Source organism: Magnolia sinica, chromosome 12 (assembly GCF_029962835.1).
Source record: "Magnolia sinica isolate HGM2019 chromosome 12, MsV1, whole genome shotgun sequence".
NCBI classification, from domain to species: Eukaryota; Viridiplantae; Streptophyta; class Magnoliopsida; order Magnoliales; family Magnoliaceae; genus Magnolia; species Magnolia sinica.
In genome coordinates, this window is record NC_080584.1 from 5,634,109 (window position 1) to 5,654,980 (window position 20,872).

Genomic DNA, 20,872 nt, shown 5'->3' on the forward strand with positions numbered 1-20,872 from the left:
CTACTTGAGCTTTGGATCTATGTTAGTCTTTTATTCAGGCTCCAAATTCAACTGGCATAACGGATGGACGGTGTGGATAAGCCACATATATAATGGTGAGCCTCACATATATTTCACACATCCTTACCATCTTTGTTAAAAAGTAAGCCCATCAAATCAAACATAGAACCATGCCTTAATTATTTAAGGAAATAATCATTATTTATTTACAATTATTTATGGTCTATTTGGAAAATCAAACAAGCCTTTAGGACATGTTTGTTTAATCATTTACTACTGATGGTAAATGGGTTATGAATACTTTTAAAAGATGTTTGCAAAGAGAAATCACGCTGAAAAACAAAATCGCAACTTAGTATTGAGTGGATAAAATCTGTGGGTCCCACAATGATGTATGTGCCTTATTCATTCTGTTCATTTGTTTCACCAGCTTAGATTGTAGGCTTAGGTGAACCACACCATGGAAAACAAAGGGATAATTATGAAATCCACAGTTTAAAGTGAAAAATGATAGCGTAGTAACGTGCGTTTGTCATCCAACCTATATTAAAGGTCAAAAAGACACGAATGAACTAATTAAAAAATATCAACTTGTTCCAAAACTATTATAGCTCCAAAAAGTTTTCAAACATAGGTGTTCAATTCTCATCCACCCTTACATGTGGTCACAACTATTTTGGATTTGCCCATATATATATATATATATATATATATATATATATATATATATATATATATATATATAGATTCATGCTTTAAAATAAGAGGATAAAAGAGATGAACGGCTGGATCAGATCCCGATCAGGTAGGGCTCCAGACGTTTTATACATTTCATTCATTTGTGCCTCAATTTTAATAAAACTCTCAAGTCAAAACTATCCTATGCTTGAGATGCTCATGAAAAGTAATTATTACCAATCTTAGTGTATATACAGTTTTGCTCTTTGTTTATTTATTTATTTATTTATTGTTTTATTATCATTATTATTATTTTTTTAATTTTTTTTTACACATGCACCGGCCACACACCCATGCATGCCATAGTGGGATTTCACCGCATATGGGTTTTGAACTCAAGACCTTGTGCTGAAACTCCTCAGAGTCTGCCACTCGGGCAGGGACTGGAACCCAAGTATATACAGTTTTGATCATCAAAGCAAAAATGTCCTAAAATAAATGGGTGGATATATAATGCATGATTTGGGGTGGGCTTAGGGCGTGTTTGGACGCGTGGATTAGGTGGGAGTAGAGTGGAGTATGTGGGATAGGATTTTGAAATCCCACCCAGTCCTCCTGCAGTTCTGTTTGGGCGGTGCAGTATTGACAATGGATGGGAGTGGGATTTTAGCTTCGGGAGAGGATTCGGTGGATTGCGAATCCCATCGACTAGAGGAGGTCGGTTTGGAGCCAGATGAACTGATATTAGAGTTGTCTAATCTAGGTCATTAATCAGATGGAGTTAGTGTAAATTTAGTATAAATTTAGATTACATACTCTAAATTTGCACTAACCACCAAGATCGCATAATGGCCCACTGAAGTCGGTTTTCACGGACGTAGTGACTTGTGCAATTTCTTGCGCTGTGCTGATGGTGGGGCCCATGATTGATGTCTTCAGGAAAATCTACTCCATCCACTGAATGCACGTCAAAAAACTAATCGGAAATGTTTGGTTTCGGATTAAATTCAATGTAGCCCACGGAATCTTTTACTCCACCGTCCGTCTTGCGTTTGATGGTGGAAATTGTGTCTACCTGTGCATGGGAGGATAAGGTCTCCATGGGTATGGTCGGCCCCACCTCCTAGACGCATTGGACGGTTCCGATCATCGAACCGTGCATGATGGTGGCCCATTACACGTCCCAGCAGGACCCAGTGCGAATGTTGACGCTTTTGAAATCCCATCTCGTCCGCCAGTCCAAACACGGCAGTAGATGGGCGATGGATATAGCAATCCAGTGGGATTGCATGTAATCCACTGACAAACCCATTTATGATATGGGAAGCCGTGCAATCCATCCTAATACAACTCACTCCCACCTAATCCGCGCGTCCGAACAGGCCCTTAAGGTCACCAAGGTCAAGGTCATCTCACCCACATTGCTGGGACCAAGGTCTCAGCCAATTGGCCACCTATGATTATCAAATATGAAAGGGAACTGGTCCACTCTATTGCTTTCCGGCGTACCATACATTCAAGGTAAAGACAAACAATACCTGTCATTGGTAGATTTTTAATTTTTCTTTTTCTAGGTAAAGGCATTTCTATGGACGTTGTTTAGCTAGAGATGCTGTTGGTGCTCTGTGGCCCACCATGATATATGTATTTCATCTGTGCAATTCATTCATTTTTACATATCATTTTAGATCGTGATCCCAAAATACGGCATATATAAAACTTAGTGATGATTAAATGTCCACCATTAAAAACTTACTATGGCATAATGTAACATTTATTTGACATCCAACATGTTGATTAGGTCATACAAACCTATACTAAGGAAAAAAAACAAATATGGGCTTATGATCCAAAACTTTTGAGTTCTCTAAAAAGTTTTTAGCAGCAAGGGTTTAATTAATACCATGTGGTCCACTTGAGATTTTGTTCTATCTCATTTTTGGGCTCATACTATAAAATGATTCGGGGAAGTCGATAAATGACATAAATGAAACACATACATCATAGTGAAAGCTCAGGGCACAGACTACTAACCAATGGCTAGTGGAAGGGTCACTAGCCAATCCTTTCCCCCTCTCTAAATGTCTTTTTTTCTCCTGAAAATGACTCTTGCCCCCCCTTTTTCTACGTGGCTGGTAGACAACGGTTCATGCACATGATGGCACGTGTGAAGGGGAGACCCATGCTCACCAAAGATGGCATGACCATTACCGGGCCCACCTTGATGTATGTATCATGTATCTGCTGTCCATCCATTTTTAGATCATTTTAGGGCATAGTGGTGATTAACCATACTACCGTTAAAAACTTCTTAGAGCGCACTTTAATATTTCCTAGTGTTTATTTACCATCCAATCCGTTGATATGGTCCGATAAGCCTGGCTGAAGGGGAAAAATAAATATCGGCTTGATCTAAAACTCTTTTTGGCCCATTAATGGTCAATCAACACTTTTTTTATATGGTATGGTCCACCATATAATTGTATTTGTTTTATTTTTAAAATAATGTCGTAAAATCATCTATAAAAATATATAAACAGTATGGATACATAAAACATACATCAAGGTGGGCTCCGCGGTAAGGGATGCACTGTCTTAGGGGAGGCAGGGTTCTGACATGATCCGCTTTCGCGTGAGAGTGGAAGATTAGTTGCCCCCGTCGTCCCCAACACGTTACGACCTTGCCCGTTGGACCTTAACCGTCCGACCCATCTCAATGTACGTATTGTAGATCTATGCCATCCATCTATTTTTCCAGCTTAACTTAGGTTGTTATCCAAAAAATGAAGAAGATCCGAATATGAGGTGGACCAGTCTATATGAAATAGTAGTGATTGAAAACCCATTATTAAAGACTAAGGCCTGACCTAATGTTTATTTGAAATCTAACCTATTAATAAGGTTACATAAACTTATATGAATGATAAAAACAAATATCACATTGATCTAAAACATTCATGGCCCACAAAAAGCTTTTAATGATCAATCACTACTACTTCCTATGGAACGGTCTACCTTATGTTTGGATCTACTTCATTGTTGACCTCATAGTCTGAAATTATCCGACAAGACAGAAGGACGGTGTGGATGTACAATACTCGATGTTAAGCCGGCATTCCTCTTTGGCAGCGAACAGAGAGGAGCTTTGAGTGGCCTCCGTCATGTATGGCTCTTATCCACACCGTTCATCCAATGTTTCCAATCATTTTAGGGTAAAATCCCAAAAATGAGGCCATCGAAGGTTCAAGTTGACTACACAATGGGGATTAAACTCTTACATTTGAAAACTTATGGGAGGTCACGGAAGGTTTGAACGTAGCTGATATTTGTGTTTTCTCTTCATCCAAGTCCGTGTAACTTTATGAATAGGTTGAAAAGAAAATAAACATTACCGTGTGGGCTCTAGAAAAGTTTCAATGGTGAGAATCATTATCACCACTTCTTCCCGTGGTGTAGTCAACTTGAGCTTTGGATCTTCCTCATTTTTAGATTTACATATTAAAATGATACAAAAAATAAAATAAAAAAATGGATGGACGGTGTGGATAAGAGCTATACATTACGGTTGCCAGACAAAGCTCCTGCCCGTTACCGGCTGGAGACTGCGGTGTACGACGGAATCCGCGTCCGGCGTTGGGTTGGGCTACGCGGGACGGACGCGGATTACCTACCGAACCCCGCAGTATTGCGTAGCACTGCGGAAGTAACGTCACCACATTTTTTGTTGACCCCCACTGTGATGTTTTTGTTGTATCCATACCATCCATCCATTTATAAAGATCATTTTAGCACCTGAGACAAAAAATGAGACAGATCCAAAGTTCACCTGGACCCCGCCACATAAAATAATGGGGACAATGACGCCCACCGTTGAAAACTTCCTGGGTCTCATCAAGATGTTTATAAGCTAATAACATGGAATAATGAAAAACGTAAATATTAGCTTGATGGAAAGCTTTTGTGGACCACTATTTAATGGTAAGCGTTCATTCCCTATTTTCTATTGTGGAGTCCACTTGAGATTTGGATCCGCTTCATTATTTGGCCCATCCCATAAAATGATATTTCCAAATGGATGGACGGTGTGGATATAACAAATACATCATGATGGTGGCCACAGAACGTGAATACGTCAGTTAAGTAAGGCACTACTCCTGTCGCGTTCAGTAGCTAATCGGCGTGCATTCGGGGCGCACCTAATCGGCTACCCGTGTGAGGGAGGTGGATTTCTTGTGGCACAGCAAGATTTGTGGGGTCCAACACGAAGTATGTGTTTTATCTATGCCATCCATCCCATGTTTCAGTTTATTTTAAGCCACAGGCCCAAAATTGAAGAGTAAAAAGAGCTTAAGTGGACCACACCACAGGAGTTTAAACACTTACCGTTTAAAGGACCCAAACTGTTAGGCTCAAAGTGATGTATGTGCCTTAAATCCACACTGTTCAACCATTTTGACAGCTTATTTTAATAAGTGATCCCAAAACATGAAGGTCACTCAAATCTTAGGGGTACCACACCACAGGAAACAGTCTGTGATTGAATCCTACTCATTAAAAACTTCATATATTCCACCGGAATGTTTATTTTCCAACCTGTTGATAAGGTCAAAAACACCTAGATGAAGTGTGATCACACAAACAACATCTTGATCCAAAGCTTGTGGGCCATAAGAAGTTTTCAACGGTCAATCACCACCGTTTCTTTACTATGATCCATCTTAGATTCGGATTTGCTTTATATATATATATATATATATATATATATATATATATATATATATATGGGAAAAGGTACCTTGCGACTCGACCTCCCAATAAGCTCCCGTGAGTTGAGTTGTGTGGGCCCCACCATGATACGTGTCGACCATCAACACTGTGTATTTGATGGGTACCCTCTAAATTATGGGATATCTCAAAAATCAGCTGTATACGGAACTCAGGTGGGCCATACCATCTAAAATCATGTGAACACACCGTTAAAACATATAAAAGAACTTGGTGGGGCCCACCTGAGTTTTTAATGATGCTGAAACTTGGTCTGAACCCTCATCCAAGTGGGACACACATAATGGATGGTCTGGATTTGCAAAAAACATCTCAGTGGGCCCAAAAAACTGATTATGAATGTTTTAATGGTGCACGGCCCCTCTCCACTTCTGTATGTGGTGTGGCACACACAAGTACGAATTGACTTGATTTTTGAGTCCTAGGTCATGATGGAATGTTGCATCTGACTGATGGGGTAGATGTTTGAAACGCATCACGGTGGGGCCCACACAGCTCGACCTCATGGGACGGACTCATGAGGCCGAGCGCATAGTACCTTTTCCCTATATATATATATTATATATATCCTACCTAAAAACAAGATTTCAATACGGATGTACGGCGTGGATATAGTTAAATACATCACAGTGGGCCCCACGGTCGGGGTCCCATCCAGCTTGGTGGATCCGGGGTATCACCTAATCCGCTCCCGGATATACTTCATTTCTGGGCTCATGCCGTCAAAATGAGCTGGAAAAACATATGGACGGCGTGGACAATGACACGTACATCAACGGTGGGCCCCACAGAGTTTATTCCGGAGGAGTCGGTGCACAATCCGCGTCCCCCTCGGCAAAAGGAAACAATAAAAGAACGAAAAAACGATATGTTTTTTTATATAAATGGTGCGTTGGCCGAGCTGCGTCATTTCCGCGACGGAGAATAACGTGTCTGTTTGGCACGCCTGACCAATCCCGGTATCTTCTTCCAGTCCCTTCCAGTACCTTCCAATCTGCCCGGCCAAACAGGCCCTAAAAGCGGTATTCCAAAAACAGGGATTCGACGGTGGTAATATCGTTGGAAAACTTCCTCCCTTCACCGAAAACTAACGTAAGCGTATGGCGTCCTTCACCCGCTGGACGTAAATCAGTGCATGCAGGGCCTCTTTGGGGCCCACTATGATGTATGGGTTTTATCCACTCCGTTTATCCATTTTTCTAGATAATTTTGAGTATAGAAACTAAAAAATAAGGTAGATCCAACTCTCAAGTGACTACATAGTGAGGATTGAACAACTACCATTAAAAACTACTTGATGGGTAAAGAAGTTTTGGATCAATATGAAATTTATTTTTTCCCTTAATCCAGGCGTACGTGACCTTTATGAAAAGATTGGATAGAAAATATACATGAAGGTGGGCCATAGAAATGTTTCAACGGTGCGCATCATTATCACCGGTTCTTCCTATGACATGGTCCACTTGAGCATAGGATCTGCATCAATTTTTCTTTAATACACTAAAATTATATGGAAAATTGATGAACGGTGTGGATGAAATCAATTCATCACAATGGACCCATATAGCCATATAGCTCCTTCTTGGACCGAGTTTTGTCTAACCGGACAAGGACGCAATCCGTTTCCGAACCGAGGAATCGACGGTGAAATTATCTCAGTTGAAGTGCCTTCGATTTTTAATTACAAAGAAATAAGTAATTATTACTTACCACCGGGAATTATGTTCTGAAAAACGGTCGATGCAGTATATATTATTCCTTATTTAAATATATGGACCTCACTACGATATATGTGAGTTATCTACACCATTCATCTTTTTAAAAAATATATTTTAAGACATGAAACCAAACATTAAGAAACTCAAAATCTTAAGTGAATCACACCTTAAGGAACAATGATCATCAAGACATCAATGGTTGAAAGCTGTTTTCTCCCTAAGGCCCGTCATCCAACCTATTCATAGGGTCACACAGCCATGGATAAGGGGAAACAAAAATATCAGTTTAGTCCAAAACTCGTGGGTCCCCGAGAAAGTTTCAATCGTAGGAGTTTAATTCCCATTATTTCTTCTGTTGTGGTCTACTTGATCTTAGGATCTGCTTCATTTTTCAGCTCATGCTTAAGATGAGTTATCTAAAGGTTTGGACGGGGTGGATAAGACACATACATCATGATGGCCCCATGATTTAACATTTTTCTCTTCGAGTGATGTGAAGAGCGTTATCAAAGAAAGGCGGCAGTCAACATCACCTTGGAAATCTAACTCAGAAATGCACTGGTAAATAAATATTACTCATTTACCTTGAATTACCAAGTACTTTTCACTCCCTCCTCCTCTATAAATACTCTTCACTCCCAGCCCAGACTCTCTCACATTACTTTTCCCTCCCTCCTCCTCCATAAATACCCCGTTTCACGCTCCTTTCTTCCATCGCAAAAACCCAATTTTCATTTCTCGTGTTTTCGTTTCTTTTCTTCAGGTGCGTTGAATACGAGTTTCTTAGCCCTAGAAAATCTCAATCTTGTCTATTTCTCGTCGTCGATCCCCATTCTCTTCGCTTTCCGGCGAACATGTTGCTTGCGTAAGAGATCAGATCCGTGCAAAAAGCGGGGCCATGCCATGAGATCATCCGGTCCACACAAATCGATCGACGGCCGATGGCCATGGGCGGGCCCAGTAAATGAATGGATCGGTCCGATTTAACGGAAACCGATGTTCATGATGGTGTGGCCTACCTTTTTCACTGGCCGGATGTCCTACACACAGGCAGTTCGCCGGGAAGAAAGTGCTTTGCATGAAAGTTCGTATACGATGCCCGAGTATCTGATGGTTTGCAATACATATACGGTCTAGAAAGTTCCGATATTTACGGTTTTGCCATTCGCTGCTTTCTCCTTCTTTTGCGGATATCTGCTGTTTCAGCAATTCATCGATTTTAAGTTTTCGGTTTTCTTCTAAAAATCGTGATTGAGTTTTTGCAATTCTTGTAAGATTTTAATTTGGGAATCTCTGAATTTCGGCCATTTTATTGAATTTTCCCCAATTTTCCCGATCTGGATTTTCCAAGTAAATTGGATTATATTGGCATTTTCTTGGGATTTTTTTACTATTTTCCGAGCTTCTTTTTTTTTTTTTTTCTTTTTTTCTTTTTTTTAAGTGAATTGCATTTTATTACGTTTTCTTGGGATTTTTTTTTTACTATTTTCCTGAGCTTGATATAATTCAATTTACTATTTTCCTGAGCTTGATTTTCGAAGTAAATTGCATTAATTTTCTTGGGAATTTTAAAACTATTTTTCCGAGCTTGAATTTCGAAGTAAATTCAATACATATATGGTCTAGAAAGTTTGAATATTTACGGTTTTGCCATTCCCTGTTTCCCCCCTTTGCGGATATCTACGGTTTTGCCAATTCATTGATTTTAAGTTTTGCATTTTCTTCAAAAAATCCTGATTGAGTTTTTTCAGTTCTTGTAAAATTTCTAATTTTGGTATCTTTAAATTTCGGAAATTCTTCTAAAAATCGATTTTCTTGGGATCTTTAAAACTATTTTCCCGAGCTTGAATTTCGAAGTAAATTTAATACATATATGCTCTAGAAAGTTCAAATATTTACGGTTTTGCCATTCCCTGCTTCCCCCTTTTGCGGATCTCTACGGTTTTACCGATTCATCGATTTTTAGTTTTCGATTTTCTTCTAAAAATCGTGATTGAGTTTTTGCAGTTCTTGTAAATTTTCTAATTTTGGTATCTCTAAATTTCGGAAATTCTTCTAAAAATTGATTTTTTTAATTATACAATTTTCCCAAGTTTGGTTTTCGAAGTAAATTCAATTTTATTGTCATTTTCTTGGGATTTTTGTTGCATTTCTCAGCTTGATTTTCGAAGTAAATTGCATTATAACGGCATTTTTTTTGGGATTTTTTTACCATTTTCAGTATTTTTTTAAAAAAAATCCTGGTTTCTCTTTCTTGTTAATAAGCAATTTTCCCTTTCAGTCTCTGCTTTCTGTGTGGACATTGTTGAGGGTGATCAGGACCTTTAATCTGGTGGGCCACCTTGTAAATGAGCCATAACTGTTAGATTAGTTTAGTCTTGATGATATTGGTCTGCAAGTGGATGATTGATAATCCGATTAAGCTGGCATGAATTGCACAAATCGGACAGCTGGGGTTGTCCGATCACCCTAATCCTTGACCTATCATGCATGTGCTGGCTGGCCCACCATATGAACGGTTCTGATCACCCCGGGCAGTGCATGATGTACAGTGGAGATGGTTGGGAGGGAGGGCTTATGTCCTTCTAGTTTTCTAATAATAGCAATTCATATTATATTTCTTTTCAAAATATATATATATATATATATATATTATTATTTTGTTCTTTCCTCAGTTAGAGGCTTTCTGAGAAGAGAGAGTAGTGATGGACGAGGACAGGCTGTCTCTGGTCAAATCTCTGTCTGCTCATCCGAAAGAACTGGTTTCCCTTCTGTCGAGGTATGGCTTATACCGATCTTGTTTTACTTTCATTTTCACTAGTAACAAATGTAAAGAAAATTGTAGCGAGATGGGTTTTTGTTTTCTTTTTCGTTGTCTGATGTTGCTGTTTGGCTGCTAAAACTGTCATTTTAGGATATTGGAATTGGTCTCTGGAGATGAAATCTTTGACAGCAGATCCTTAATGGAATAACTTGATTGTTTATATTTACAATATGTCCATATGATTGTTGCTGCTAGTAAATACTGCCAGAATTGCTCCTTCCATTCTATTTATTTGTGTGAGATCCTGGCCATGTGTTTTGATAGGGCCCAGTAGTGGGTGGCATGACTAATATACACCATGGCATCCAACATACGCTCCATACCAGTTAATTTGGAAAATTGGCGTGTGCCCCATAAATTGCACTCTTTAGGGCCTGCCCCACACAAGGTTTTAGGGCATCGTGGGGCCCACCGTGATGTATGTGTCTGATCCAAGCTGTCCATCCATTTTATTAACTCATTTTAGGCATGAGCCCAAAAAATGAGGCAGATTATAAGCTCAAGTGGATCAGACCATAGGAAACGGGGAATTATGATGCCCATTGTTGAAGCTAAAATAAGCCTAGGGCCCACAGGATGTGTATCTGTCATCCAACTTGTTCATAACATCACATATACATGGATGAAGGATAAACACAAATATCAATTTGATCCAAACCCTGTGGCCCCCAAGAAGTTTTCAATGGTAGTCATCGATGTTAAGGAACCGAATTTCCTTTCCTCAGTTTTAGCATTAGAGGCTTCCAAACAGGACTAGTTGCCATGTCATGTGGAGGTGGGTGGGCTGTAATTACAGGTGTAAATAATAATTACTTATTTACCTATATTTACAAGTAATTAGAGAGAGAAAAAAAAAAAAAAAAACAGGCCCTAAGCTTTTCTTCTGTGGCTAGTTTATATCTTCGCTTTTAAACCCTTGTGTTGCAGTGCTATCCCCATGCATTTCCATGGCTAGTATACACCCTAGCTTTCAAACCCTCATGTTGCAGTCAAGTGCAATTCCAATGTACCACATAGCATTAACCTGGAAAAATGTCTTTTGCTATGTCAGAATTGCATTTTTAAGTGCAATCTGATGGTTAAAAAGCTAGGGGGTGCATACCAGCTACGATGCACGTGAGGGCTCCTTTTCAAAACCCTCGAGGTCATTCATTAGGTGGGCATTACTGTGTACATGGCATGGCCTGAAAATCAGGCGAATGCCTGTACTGGGATAAGTCATGTGCAATTAGCATTTTTTGGTAATGATAGTGCCAAGTTCTTGCTGTGAATGTGGCTTCGTCAAAGCTCTGTGATTGTGAATGAAAGCATCATGAAGAAGGGCCCAACTATTGTAAAACATATGGGATCTCTTGGATGAGAGGTGATTGCCATTATTTCGACTGAACATTTGTGCTCTGAAGGATTATAATTATAATTGCTATTGTTTTATTTATATGACCTATGGTCAAGTATGAATTATTCATATATTATTACACTGGGTTTCCTATGTGGGGCCAAAGTAGGCCCACTTATGGTCAGTTGGTCACAGCGACCATTGGATAAGATGGCTCCTCCATGGATCACAAATGGCCCAAGATGTACCCTTACTGGATGATCACTGCCATTCTAATAAGGGACTGTAAAATGGACAGAATGAGCAAAATGACATCTGTCCATTTTTCAGGACTTGAGTGGCCTGTGATCATTGGTGAGCCATTGCTCATGCCCTAGAAGAAACTAAGTATCCAGATTCTGATATACATTGGAAAAAACTAGGTGAGAAGCACCATTTTTCTTGCCAATTTCCGGCAGATCTAATCGCCATGAACCATACAGACTCTACGATTGCTGGAAGGTATTCTACGCCCCGCTCTGATTTCTATTGCTGGTAAATTGGAACAGGGAATTTTGTTTTATTAATCCTTGACCTTTATTTTACCCTACATGATGTTCTGAAAAAATGGCATGCTTGTAGATCTTAGTTCTTTCATCTCCAGTTAGTTTAGTATATAAATTTTCCTTTTTACTTGGTATCTAAGTGGATAATATGAAGAGTATTACAAACATTTAAACCAGTGGTTAAAGCTCGACTTAAACTCTTGAGTTAGCTTGATTTCATGGAGACAATCAAGATACTTATGGTAGAATGCCTCGTTATTTTTCCTTGGCATATGACATTACCAGAACTGACTTCTTTATAATTTGCATTGTTTCAGCAAGAACACTATCGGACAGTATGAATGCCACGGTGCCTTCGCTCTGCCTGGACTCTACCAAGTTGTTCACGGGATTGATGTCTTCGATCACAAGTTTGACATTGTCTCGCCAGGATCGGATATGGCTATTTATTTCCCGTATTCAGAGGACAAAAGACGGCTCACCACTCTCCATCCTGAAATTGAGGAGCTTCTTTACGGTCCTGTTCAGAACACAGAATACATGTGAGAGCCTCTGCTTCACCATTTTTCTATGTTCCTTTTGTTTCCTCATTCTTTGTATCTAGAGGTTTTCATAACATGGAGACTACACTTGTTGTATACATTGTGGCACCCTTGATGAGTGGACTGCGCTGAGTTTTGGGCCATGACATCTACACAGTGTGGTCTACCTGATGGATAGCTATCTTCCCCCCCATGGCACTGAGGCGCCATGGCTGATATTGAATGTCCATATTTAAACTTAGATTGATAGTGATTGTCCCTTGGGATTCTTGCAGGTGCATGTTAAATGACCGGAACAAGCCAATTATATTTTCAATGGCGAGGCTGGACCATGTTAAGAACCTTACTGGACTTATTGAGTGGTATGGGAAGAATACCCACCTCAGGGAACTGGTTAACCTTGTAGTGGTGGCTGGTGACCATGGGAAAGATTCAAACGACACAGAGGAGCAAGCTGAGATGAAGAAAATGAAGTCTTTGATTGCAACATATAACTTGAATGGTCAGTTCCGATGGATTTCAGCCCAAATGAATACGGTGCACAATGGTGAGCTCTACCGTTACATTGCAGATACGAGGGGTGCTTTTGTACAGGTATTGTCATATGCGCTCAATTAATTTAAGAACTCAGGACTTGTCTTTGGAGACTTCATCTTTCAATTATGAGAGTGACTCATCCTAATCAATGAAAAAATAACACTAAACGATATTATTGCAAAATTACCACGAGATTTTAAAAATATTGGCAGATTTTAAAATATCACCTTTTTTTGGCAATATTAACACGCAAAAAAATAGTAAACATTTTTAGGAATTTGTTATATATGTAAATGAATTTCAGAATGTATATTAATTTATAATGATATTTTTGATATTTTTATTTTTGGTGAGATTCTCGCAATAATGTGCTTTCAATGCTGGTAAAGCCCCGGATGGATAGAGGAGGGTTGCATCAGGTTGGCAGTCAGCATCAGATTTATGCCATAACTTCAATCATGAAGTAACCGACCCCAATTACTTAGGGTGAGGTCTAGATGATGATGATGGTTTTCTCCATAATATCACGAGAGAAACCTTAAAATTTGAAAATCTCCTGGGAAATTTCCAGGCCAAGAAATTGATGAGAACGAGATATGTCACTGTGCCTGGGGAAACTGAGTTGACTGGGTTTTATTTGCAAGCAATCCACAAGTTTGAACATCTCTCTCTCTCTCTCTCTCTCTCTCTCTCTCTCTCTCTCTCTCTCTCTCTCTACTTCTTTTGATAAACGCATCCATCTTTGCTACTCTGGTATTAGAACAATAGACCTTTAATAACCCACTGAAAAAGTATGTTTTATTACCATTATAATACCAAAAGTAGAGAATGGAGTCTGGCTTTGCCATCTCATTTGTATCATGTTTTCTTCTTTTCCAATAAAATTTCACCGCCCCCCCCCCCCAAAAAAAAAAAAAAAAAAAAAAAAACAAAAAACAAAAAGAAGAAGAAGAAGAAGTAGAGAATGGAGTGTATTTATCAAAGAATGGTCTGTATATTTTTCTTTACGAAAATCTTCTCTTTGTAATCCTCTTTAAACTACAACAATGACCATAACCCATATAGCATTTTACTCATTCTTCTTCTTTGAATCCTGCTTCTTTGAGATAATCAGTACTCCTAGTTAGTGTTTGTATAATGTCAATGTGATGTTTCTCTCGGTTTCCAGCCTGCCTTGTATGAAGCTTTTGGGCCTACGGTCATTGAAGCCATGACTTGTGGTCTGCCCACTTTCGCGACAAATAATGGATGGCCTGCCGAGATTATAGTACACGGTGTTTCAGGCTTCCATATTGATCCCTACCAAGGTGATAAAGCTGCTGAGCTTCTCGTTGACTTCTTCACAGAATGCAAGAAAGATCCGTCCCACTGGGATAGAGTCTCTCAGGAAGGTCTAAAGCGCATTAATGAAAAGTAAGTGATGTATTTCTTTTGCTATGCTTAATTGATTTTTTTCTTTTGTATTTATGGGGCTATAATTCTCATTTCTTGCTTAATCCATGATCCAGGTACACGTGGAAGACCTATTCCGAGAGGTTGATGACATTGACTGGTGTTTATGGCTTCTGGAAGTATGTCTTGAAGCATAAGAGTTATCTGGTAAGCTCCTTTTCTATTCAGAAGCTTGAAATAAACTTGCGATATAGAAATTTGGCAGATACTTGCATTTAAATTTAAGTTGTGAGTCCCCAATCCGGCTGGAGGATGCCTAAAAAATCATAGATTTGAAAATCCTGTTATCCATCCAATGTTTGGCCCTTGATTGCATGATCCTTGAACCAATTGCCGCTCTCACATCGAAGAGTCTTATTAGCTGTTTAAACTTGCTAGAATTTTGAAATATGCTTCTCTGCTCCCACACTTGAATCTATAGCTGCTTTGCTTCACACTTCATGCAACTATACCTTTCTTTTGGACCATTTTATTTTTATTTTTTGGATATTCTATTTGTAGGCCATCAATCAAAGGTTAATGATAATCCTACCTCGAAGATTTTTTAGGCATCTCCGATCCATCATGTGGCCTACTTGAGTTTTGATCGGCCTCATTTTTGGTCTCATACCCTAAAATGAGGTTTTAAAATGATGGACAGGGTGGATTTTTCACAAACATCAGTGGGACCCACCTAGCTTCCGACTCCTGCAGTCTGGGTCGCAGGCAATCCGCGTCTGAACTTGGTGTTTCCCCGGCTTCACCAAATTTCAATCCCACCTGAGGTTCTGGGACTCCACTCCAACCCCAGTTCAAGCACCACCAGCTTTTGGGTTCGAAACGGAAGAAAGCTCCGCTGTTATTTCCTCAACTTTTGCAGCAACTTAGCATACTTGTGCAGGATCCAAGCCCCTCATTGTATGGGCTCCCACTTGGATGCTTTCTGAGGAAAAAGTCATGCCAGTTCTCCGTTGATCAGATTGGTGATGCATGCACAAAATATACAGGATTAAGGACTCGATCCAATATTCCAAATGGAGCTATTGCATGCTCCATCTGATAACGGGTCAGCTTCTTTTTTGAGGAAAGACATTTGACCAGTAGGATCCACTTGATGGGCAGCTTGGATCTTTCCAGGTGTGCCATGCCTCCATGTTTATACTGTCAAAATGTGCACATACTCTTAGTTCACTTATCATGCCACGTCAGACTGGCCAAGGAACTCCACGGAAACTTCCCAAAACAATAAAAAGAGACACGTATTGTCTGCAAAACAGGGTTACAGGAATCCCCTGTAACCTCAGACTCTGTCGGGCTACAGTGATGTTCGTGTTGTATCAGTCCATCCATCTGTTTGAAGAGAGCTCAGTTTAGGACATGATCCCAATCATGAGGGAGATCCACAAGTCAAGTGGGCCACACCACAGGAAACAGTGGGGATGAGGCCCACCATTGAGACCATCCTGGGGTCCACCATGATGTTTATATGCCATCCAACCCATTCATAAGGTGGTTCCCACCTGGATGAAGGAAGAACACAATTATGAGCCTGATCCCTAATTCCTCAGGCCCAAGAGGATTTGGTGGGTGTTCAATCCCCACTGGTGTGGCTGACTTCAGTTTTGAATCTTCTTCATGTGTGGGTTCGTATTGGTGAGAAATCTCATCCTGGGCAATTTCTCAAGAGATTTTCAAAGTTTGAGTTTCTTCTTGGGATATTACCAAGAAATCTTGCCAATATATATATATATATATATATATATATATATATATATATATATATATATATAATAATGATGAGATTTTTGAAAATATTGACATAGCAATATTTTCAAAATCTCAGCTACAGGAAAGTCAGTTTCAATAAAATCATCCTGGTTCTATGAGGTTGATTTTATGGGAACTACCCATGAGGTCGAGATCTGTGGACCCCAATGTGATATGTGTTGGACATCCACATTGCACATTTGGTGGGTCCCCTCTAGGTTATGGGATGTCATAGAAATCAGCGATATTCAAAACTTAGGTGGGCTCCACAATCTGAAACCATGTACAATCATGCCCAAAACATCTAAAAGCACCTGGTGGGGCCAGCATAGTTTTGGAATAGCCTGAAATTTGGTGTGACCCCTCATCCAAGTGAGAACACACAATGGATAGGTTTGATGTGTGAACCACATCTCAGTGGGTCCTATAAGAAGGTTTCAATGAGTGGGCATCCACTCTCAAATGTCGTCTATAGTATGGCCTACCTAAGTAATGAACTGGCCAAATTTTTAGACCCATGGCCAACCATGGAAGGGTGCATCTAATTGATGGTGTGGATGCCCAAAACTTGTTACAACGGGGCCCACGGAGCTCTTTATGTTATATATATATATATATAATTTTTATTTTTTTCAACCAATAAAATCATAGTCGTTTGGCTTGTAACAGGATCTCTCCTCACATCGTGGTTCGTATCAAACTTCCTCCAACACAACAATGGCTGAGATCGCTATGGGCCACCATATCATCAATGTCCAAGAGGACGACATGGACATGTTGGTTGCAGCGGTGCCTACGTTGGTTGGAGAAACTCTAGTGTGGAAGGATGTGTTAATGGTAGTGGTCCCTTCAATTACAGTTTCTGCTATTGGGTTGCTTGATCTTTCTGATGGGGTTTATGTGGATCCATCCCATGAAATTCTCTCCAAAGCCTACACCTTTGCGGTTTTCACGACCTTTACATTGGCGATGGGACTACTTCCGCTCTCAGCAACACTTCCACGGGTGCCTGTATCAGTTGCTATGGTCAAGAAGCTGATGTGGGTAGCTGTTGCACTGGTCTACATTGCACTTGCCCTTAAAGCAGCTCTTCTTATTTTATCATGATTTCGTCGCTGCTGTTGCTGCGGCTGCTGATGCTGCTTCCGTTGGTATGGCTGTTGTTGTGGTCGTCTCTGTCTTGCCCTTTCCACATCCAAAACAAATTTTGGTATAAGCTTTTGGCATGTTCTGCTAGAAGTAACCCCATCAGGTGGTGGTGGTGGTGGTTGCTGCCGTTGGTGTTGTCAAATTCTTGTCTTTTTTATGGGGCCCAGTCTTTTAGGGCCCGTTTGTATACCACCTAGTAAGATACGTTTTTCTGCTTACAGCTGTAGATAAGTGACTTCTTTCATATCAATAAGTTTGGTTTGTAATTAGTTATAAGCAACTTTTTTAGATAAGTTAATCACTTCTGTTAATTTTATTTTATTTTTTATTTCTACGTACAGCAGTAGATGAGTGACTTATTTTAGGTAAGTAAGTTTGGCTTATGATTAGTTATTAGTAACTTTTTTTTTACTTATAAGTAAATAATCACTTCAGTTATTATTATTATTTTTTTTAGCTTTTCTACTTTTCATAAGTTGCTGAAGAGAGGCATCAGAGCTGACAACTAGGTTATTTGCCAAACATACTTACTTCTTAAGATAAGCTAATTGTGGAATACAAAGCTTATCTTAAGCAACTTAAGATCCAAACACCCCCTTAATCCGCCACATTTTTCATCTGCACATAACACAGCCCTTGCAATGGGTGGGTCTGGTTTGGTTCAGGCCAGATTGTGAACTGACAGCCCTATTCAAAACATTCACTTTGTATGGTCCTCCAGGCCCGCCCTTGTAACACTAACACACGAACCGTCTGGATACTGGACTGTGCAAGGTCTCTTATGTTCTATCTTCTTTTTATGGGACAGGTGGGAATTTGGGCAGAAGCTGGTGGGCCCATCAATAAGGCTTGAAAGTAATGTCTGATGCTAGCCCGTTGGATCTGAAATTTAGGCCCAACCACACAAGTGGGCCAGGATTCAGGCCCAGAGTGGGCTTTGTTAAAAAATGATGTCACCATGCAATCTAGGATACTTGGGCCCGTGATGTCACCATGCAATCTAGGATACATGTATAACTTATATTCGGGCAAACCAACGCACAAAAAAACCCCAGGCCTGCCTATCATGTCCAAAAAAAAAAAAACACCAGCCTCCCTACTCAGGAGCAACGTCCTCCCTAAGGTTACCTAGCCCCAGTCCGTCGAGGAAGGCCCCACGAACTGTATGGGGGAGGTCCGTGGGTCTTGCTCCCCAAGCAAGCCAGACCATCTACGATGCTATTAGCTTCTCGCAGAGTATGAAGTACACACACCTGGGCTTCAAGTTGAGAGCAGTTATCCTATCCCACTAGTACCACAAGCTCCACTTCCAGGCAGAACTTGTGGTCTAAGATTTGGGAGTCAAATGAGTCTGGCAATTGGACCGCCACTATTATTCAGCTTAGTAGGCTATGAATTCTAGCATTTTCTGAATGAGATTAACAGAGATTTCGCAATACTTACCATCAACCATCAAATTGCTACCTGTGACTTATACCATCCACATCTAAACATTTTATCGACCAGTCAACATATATATATATATATATATATATAGAGAGAGAGAGAGAGAGAGAGAGAGAGAGAGAGAGAGAGAGAGAGAGAGAGAGAGAGAGAGAGAGAGAGAGAGAGAGCTCATTACAAATGAAATGAGTCCAAAATCTGAACTGCACGTGAAGTGAGCCTAAATTTTAAATGGTCCATGTGATGCAATCAAGATTTTGGGCTCATTTCACATGAGATGAGTTTTCAAAAAGTGCAGGTGAGCATTTCATATAGAGGTGGGCATCGAGTCAAGTCAGACCGGATTGGGTCCAACTTGACTCGGTCCAAAATGTTCAAGGAACTTACCCAAACTCGATCCAATCCGGGATCGAGTATGGGTTAGCTGACTCGATCCAATCCGATGCACTGTTGGCCTGACCCGAACTGAGTCCGACTCGGTCAGGAAAACCGAGTTGAATCAAGTTGGGTACGGTTCAGATCGAGTCTTCCAAAATAAAACGAGCTTGAGTCAGTAGTATCAAGATGATGATTGTTAACTATATATGTAAAGGAAAGATGTGAATGTGGAAAGCATGTATTCTTGTAATTGATTTCGAGGGACAAGGTAACCAAAAGACCCATTCCCAGTGCAACTCTCTTGGAGATGTTCATTTCTGATCCCATTTCATCACCCAACAAAACAAAATTGACTCGGCCAAGTCTAACTTGGATCGGAACCATATACACAGGTCTAATACCCTAAATCCAGAAAAATTTATTGAAAAACAGAAAAGAAAGGAGGGGGGAAAGGGGAAGAAAACTGCACCTGTTACATCGTCTGATTGATGAGATCCGTTGAATCAACTCAAGAAGAGCAGATCGAGCAAATGAGAAGTGAAGGAGGGATTAGGGGCTTTGGAGAGTTTGGGAGATTTTTAGACAAATATAGCAAAGAATCATTCAGAGAAAAGCTCTGCAAGACAACAACCGTAAAAATCCCTTCATATCCGAGATGGGTGCGGCGCCGCTCGATCGGGTAGAGAAGAGGGATTAGGGTTTTCATTTGGGTAGAGGGTAGTAAAAAAGAAAAAAAGAAAGTTAAAATAGGTTATATAGAACTCGACCGGATCGGATAGGTCTGGATTGACCACTGACCCGAACTCGACTCATTGTGCGATCGGATCTGAGTGAGCCTACTCGATCCGACCCGATCCTGGCCTTCGGTTTGGGTTGGATCAGATCCAACTAGTTCGATCAGGTCAGATCTATTGGTTCGAGTTGAATCACATTGATATATATATATATATATATATATATATATATATATATATATATATATATATATATATATATATATATATATATATATATATAATGGTGGTGAGGCCCAATTTTTATTTTTGCCCGATAGGAGTTGAAATTTACACCATTTTTTAGATGAAAAATCCCCCTTTCAAACACATGGAAAAAGTTATTATTATGCTATTACCATTAATTGCTCGTATTTATGATGTGGGGATGAACGTGATGAGGTCGTCTTCCTCAAGGGGATAATTACTTCGAATTTATATAGCTTCTCTAGACTCCTCAAAGATATTCATCAAATCCATAGAATAAAATTAAAAATAAAAATAAAAATTCTAATATATTTAAAAATACATTTATAGATCATTAAAACAAACACAAACCTAAGAATAAGTTTCAGAATCAAACTCGACTCAAACTCCCTAAAAAATGTGACTAGCTATAAACAGTAAACTTACTAGTTATAGACAATCATGATTTCTACTAGACTTCATAGTTTTTGAACAAAAATAATAAGTGTTAAATTTAGCTAACCACGTTATTCCCCTAAATTTTCTAAGCCCCTTTCATTTTGGGCACAACTCCTAAAGCTCAAAGGATCAAGAGTTATAATCGAACTAAAACTTATTACTATAAATAATGAAAATTTGACTATCAATAGGGGTGTACATCGAGCCGAATCGAGTCGAGTTGGCCTCAGCTCGATCACAACTCGAACTCGGCTCGGCTCGGTGACAAAGCCAGGATCTCCAGCTCGAGCTCGGCTCGATCAGCAATTGGATCAGTTCGAG

General features: G+C 39.8%; 1 protein-coding gene across 1 annotated transcript; it reads left to right on the forward strand.

The window, feature by feature from the left end:
• The first annotated feature begins 12,177 nt into the window (after window positions 1–12,177).
• On the forward strand, window positions 12,178–17,605 carry LOC131220833 (sucrose synthase 4-like). The gene is made up of 5 exons (XM_058215682.1): window positions 12,178–12,428; window positions 12,704–13,022; window positions 14,134–14,378; window positions 14,474–14,564; window positions 16,833–17,605. Exons 1-5 carry the CDS (start codon window positions 12,325–12,327, stop codon window positions 17,268–17,270), a joined length of 1,197 nt encoding a protein of 398 aa, XP_058071665.1. The 5' UTR covers window positions 12,178–12,324; the 3' UTR covers window positions 17,271–17,605.
• The last annotated feature ends 3,267 nt before the right edge of the window (window positions 17,606–20,872 follow it).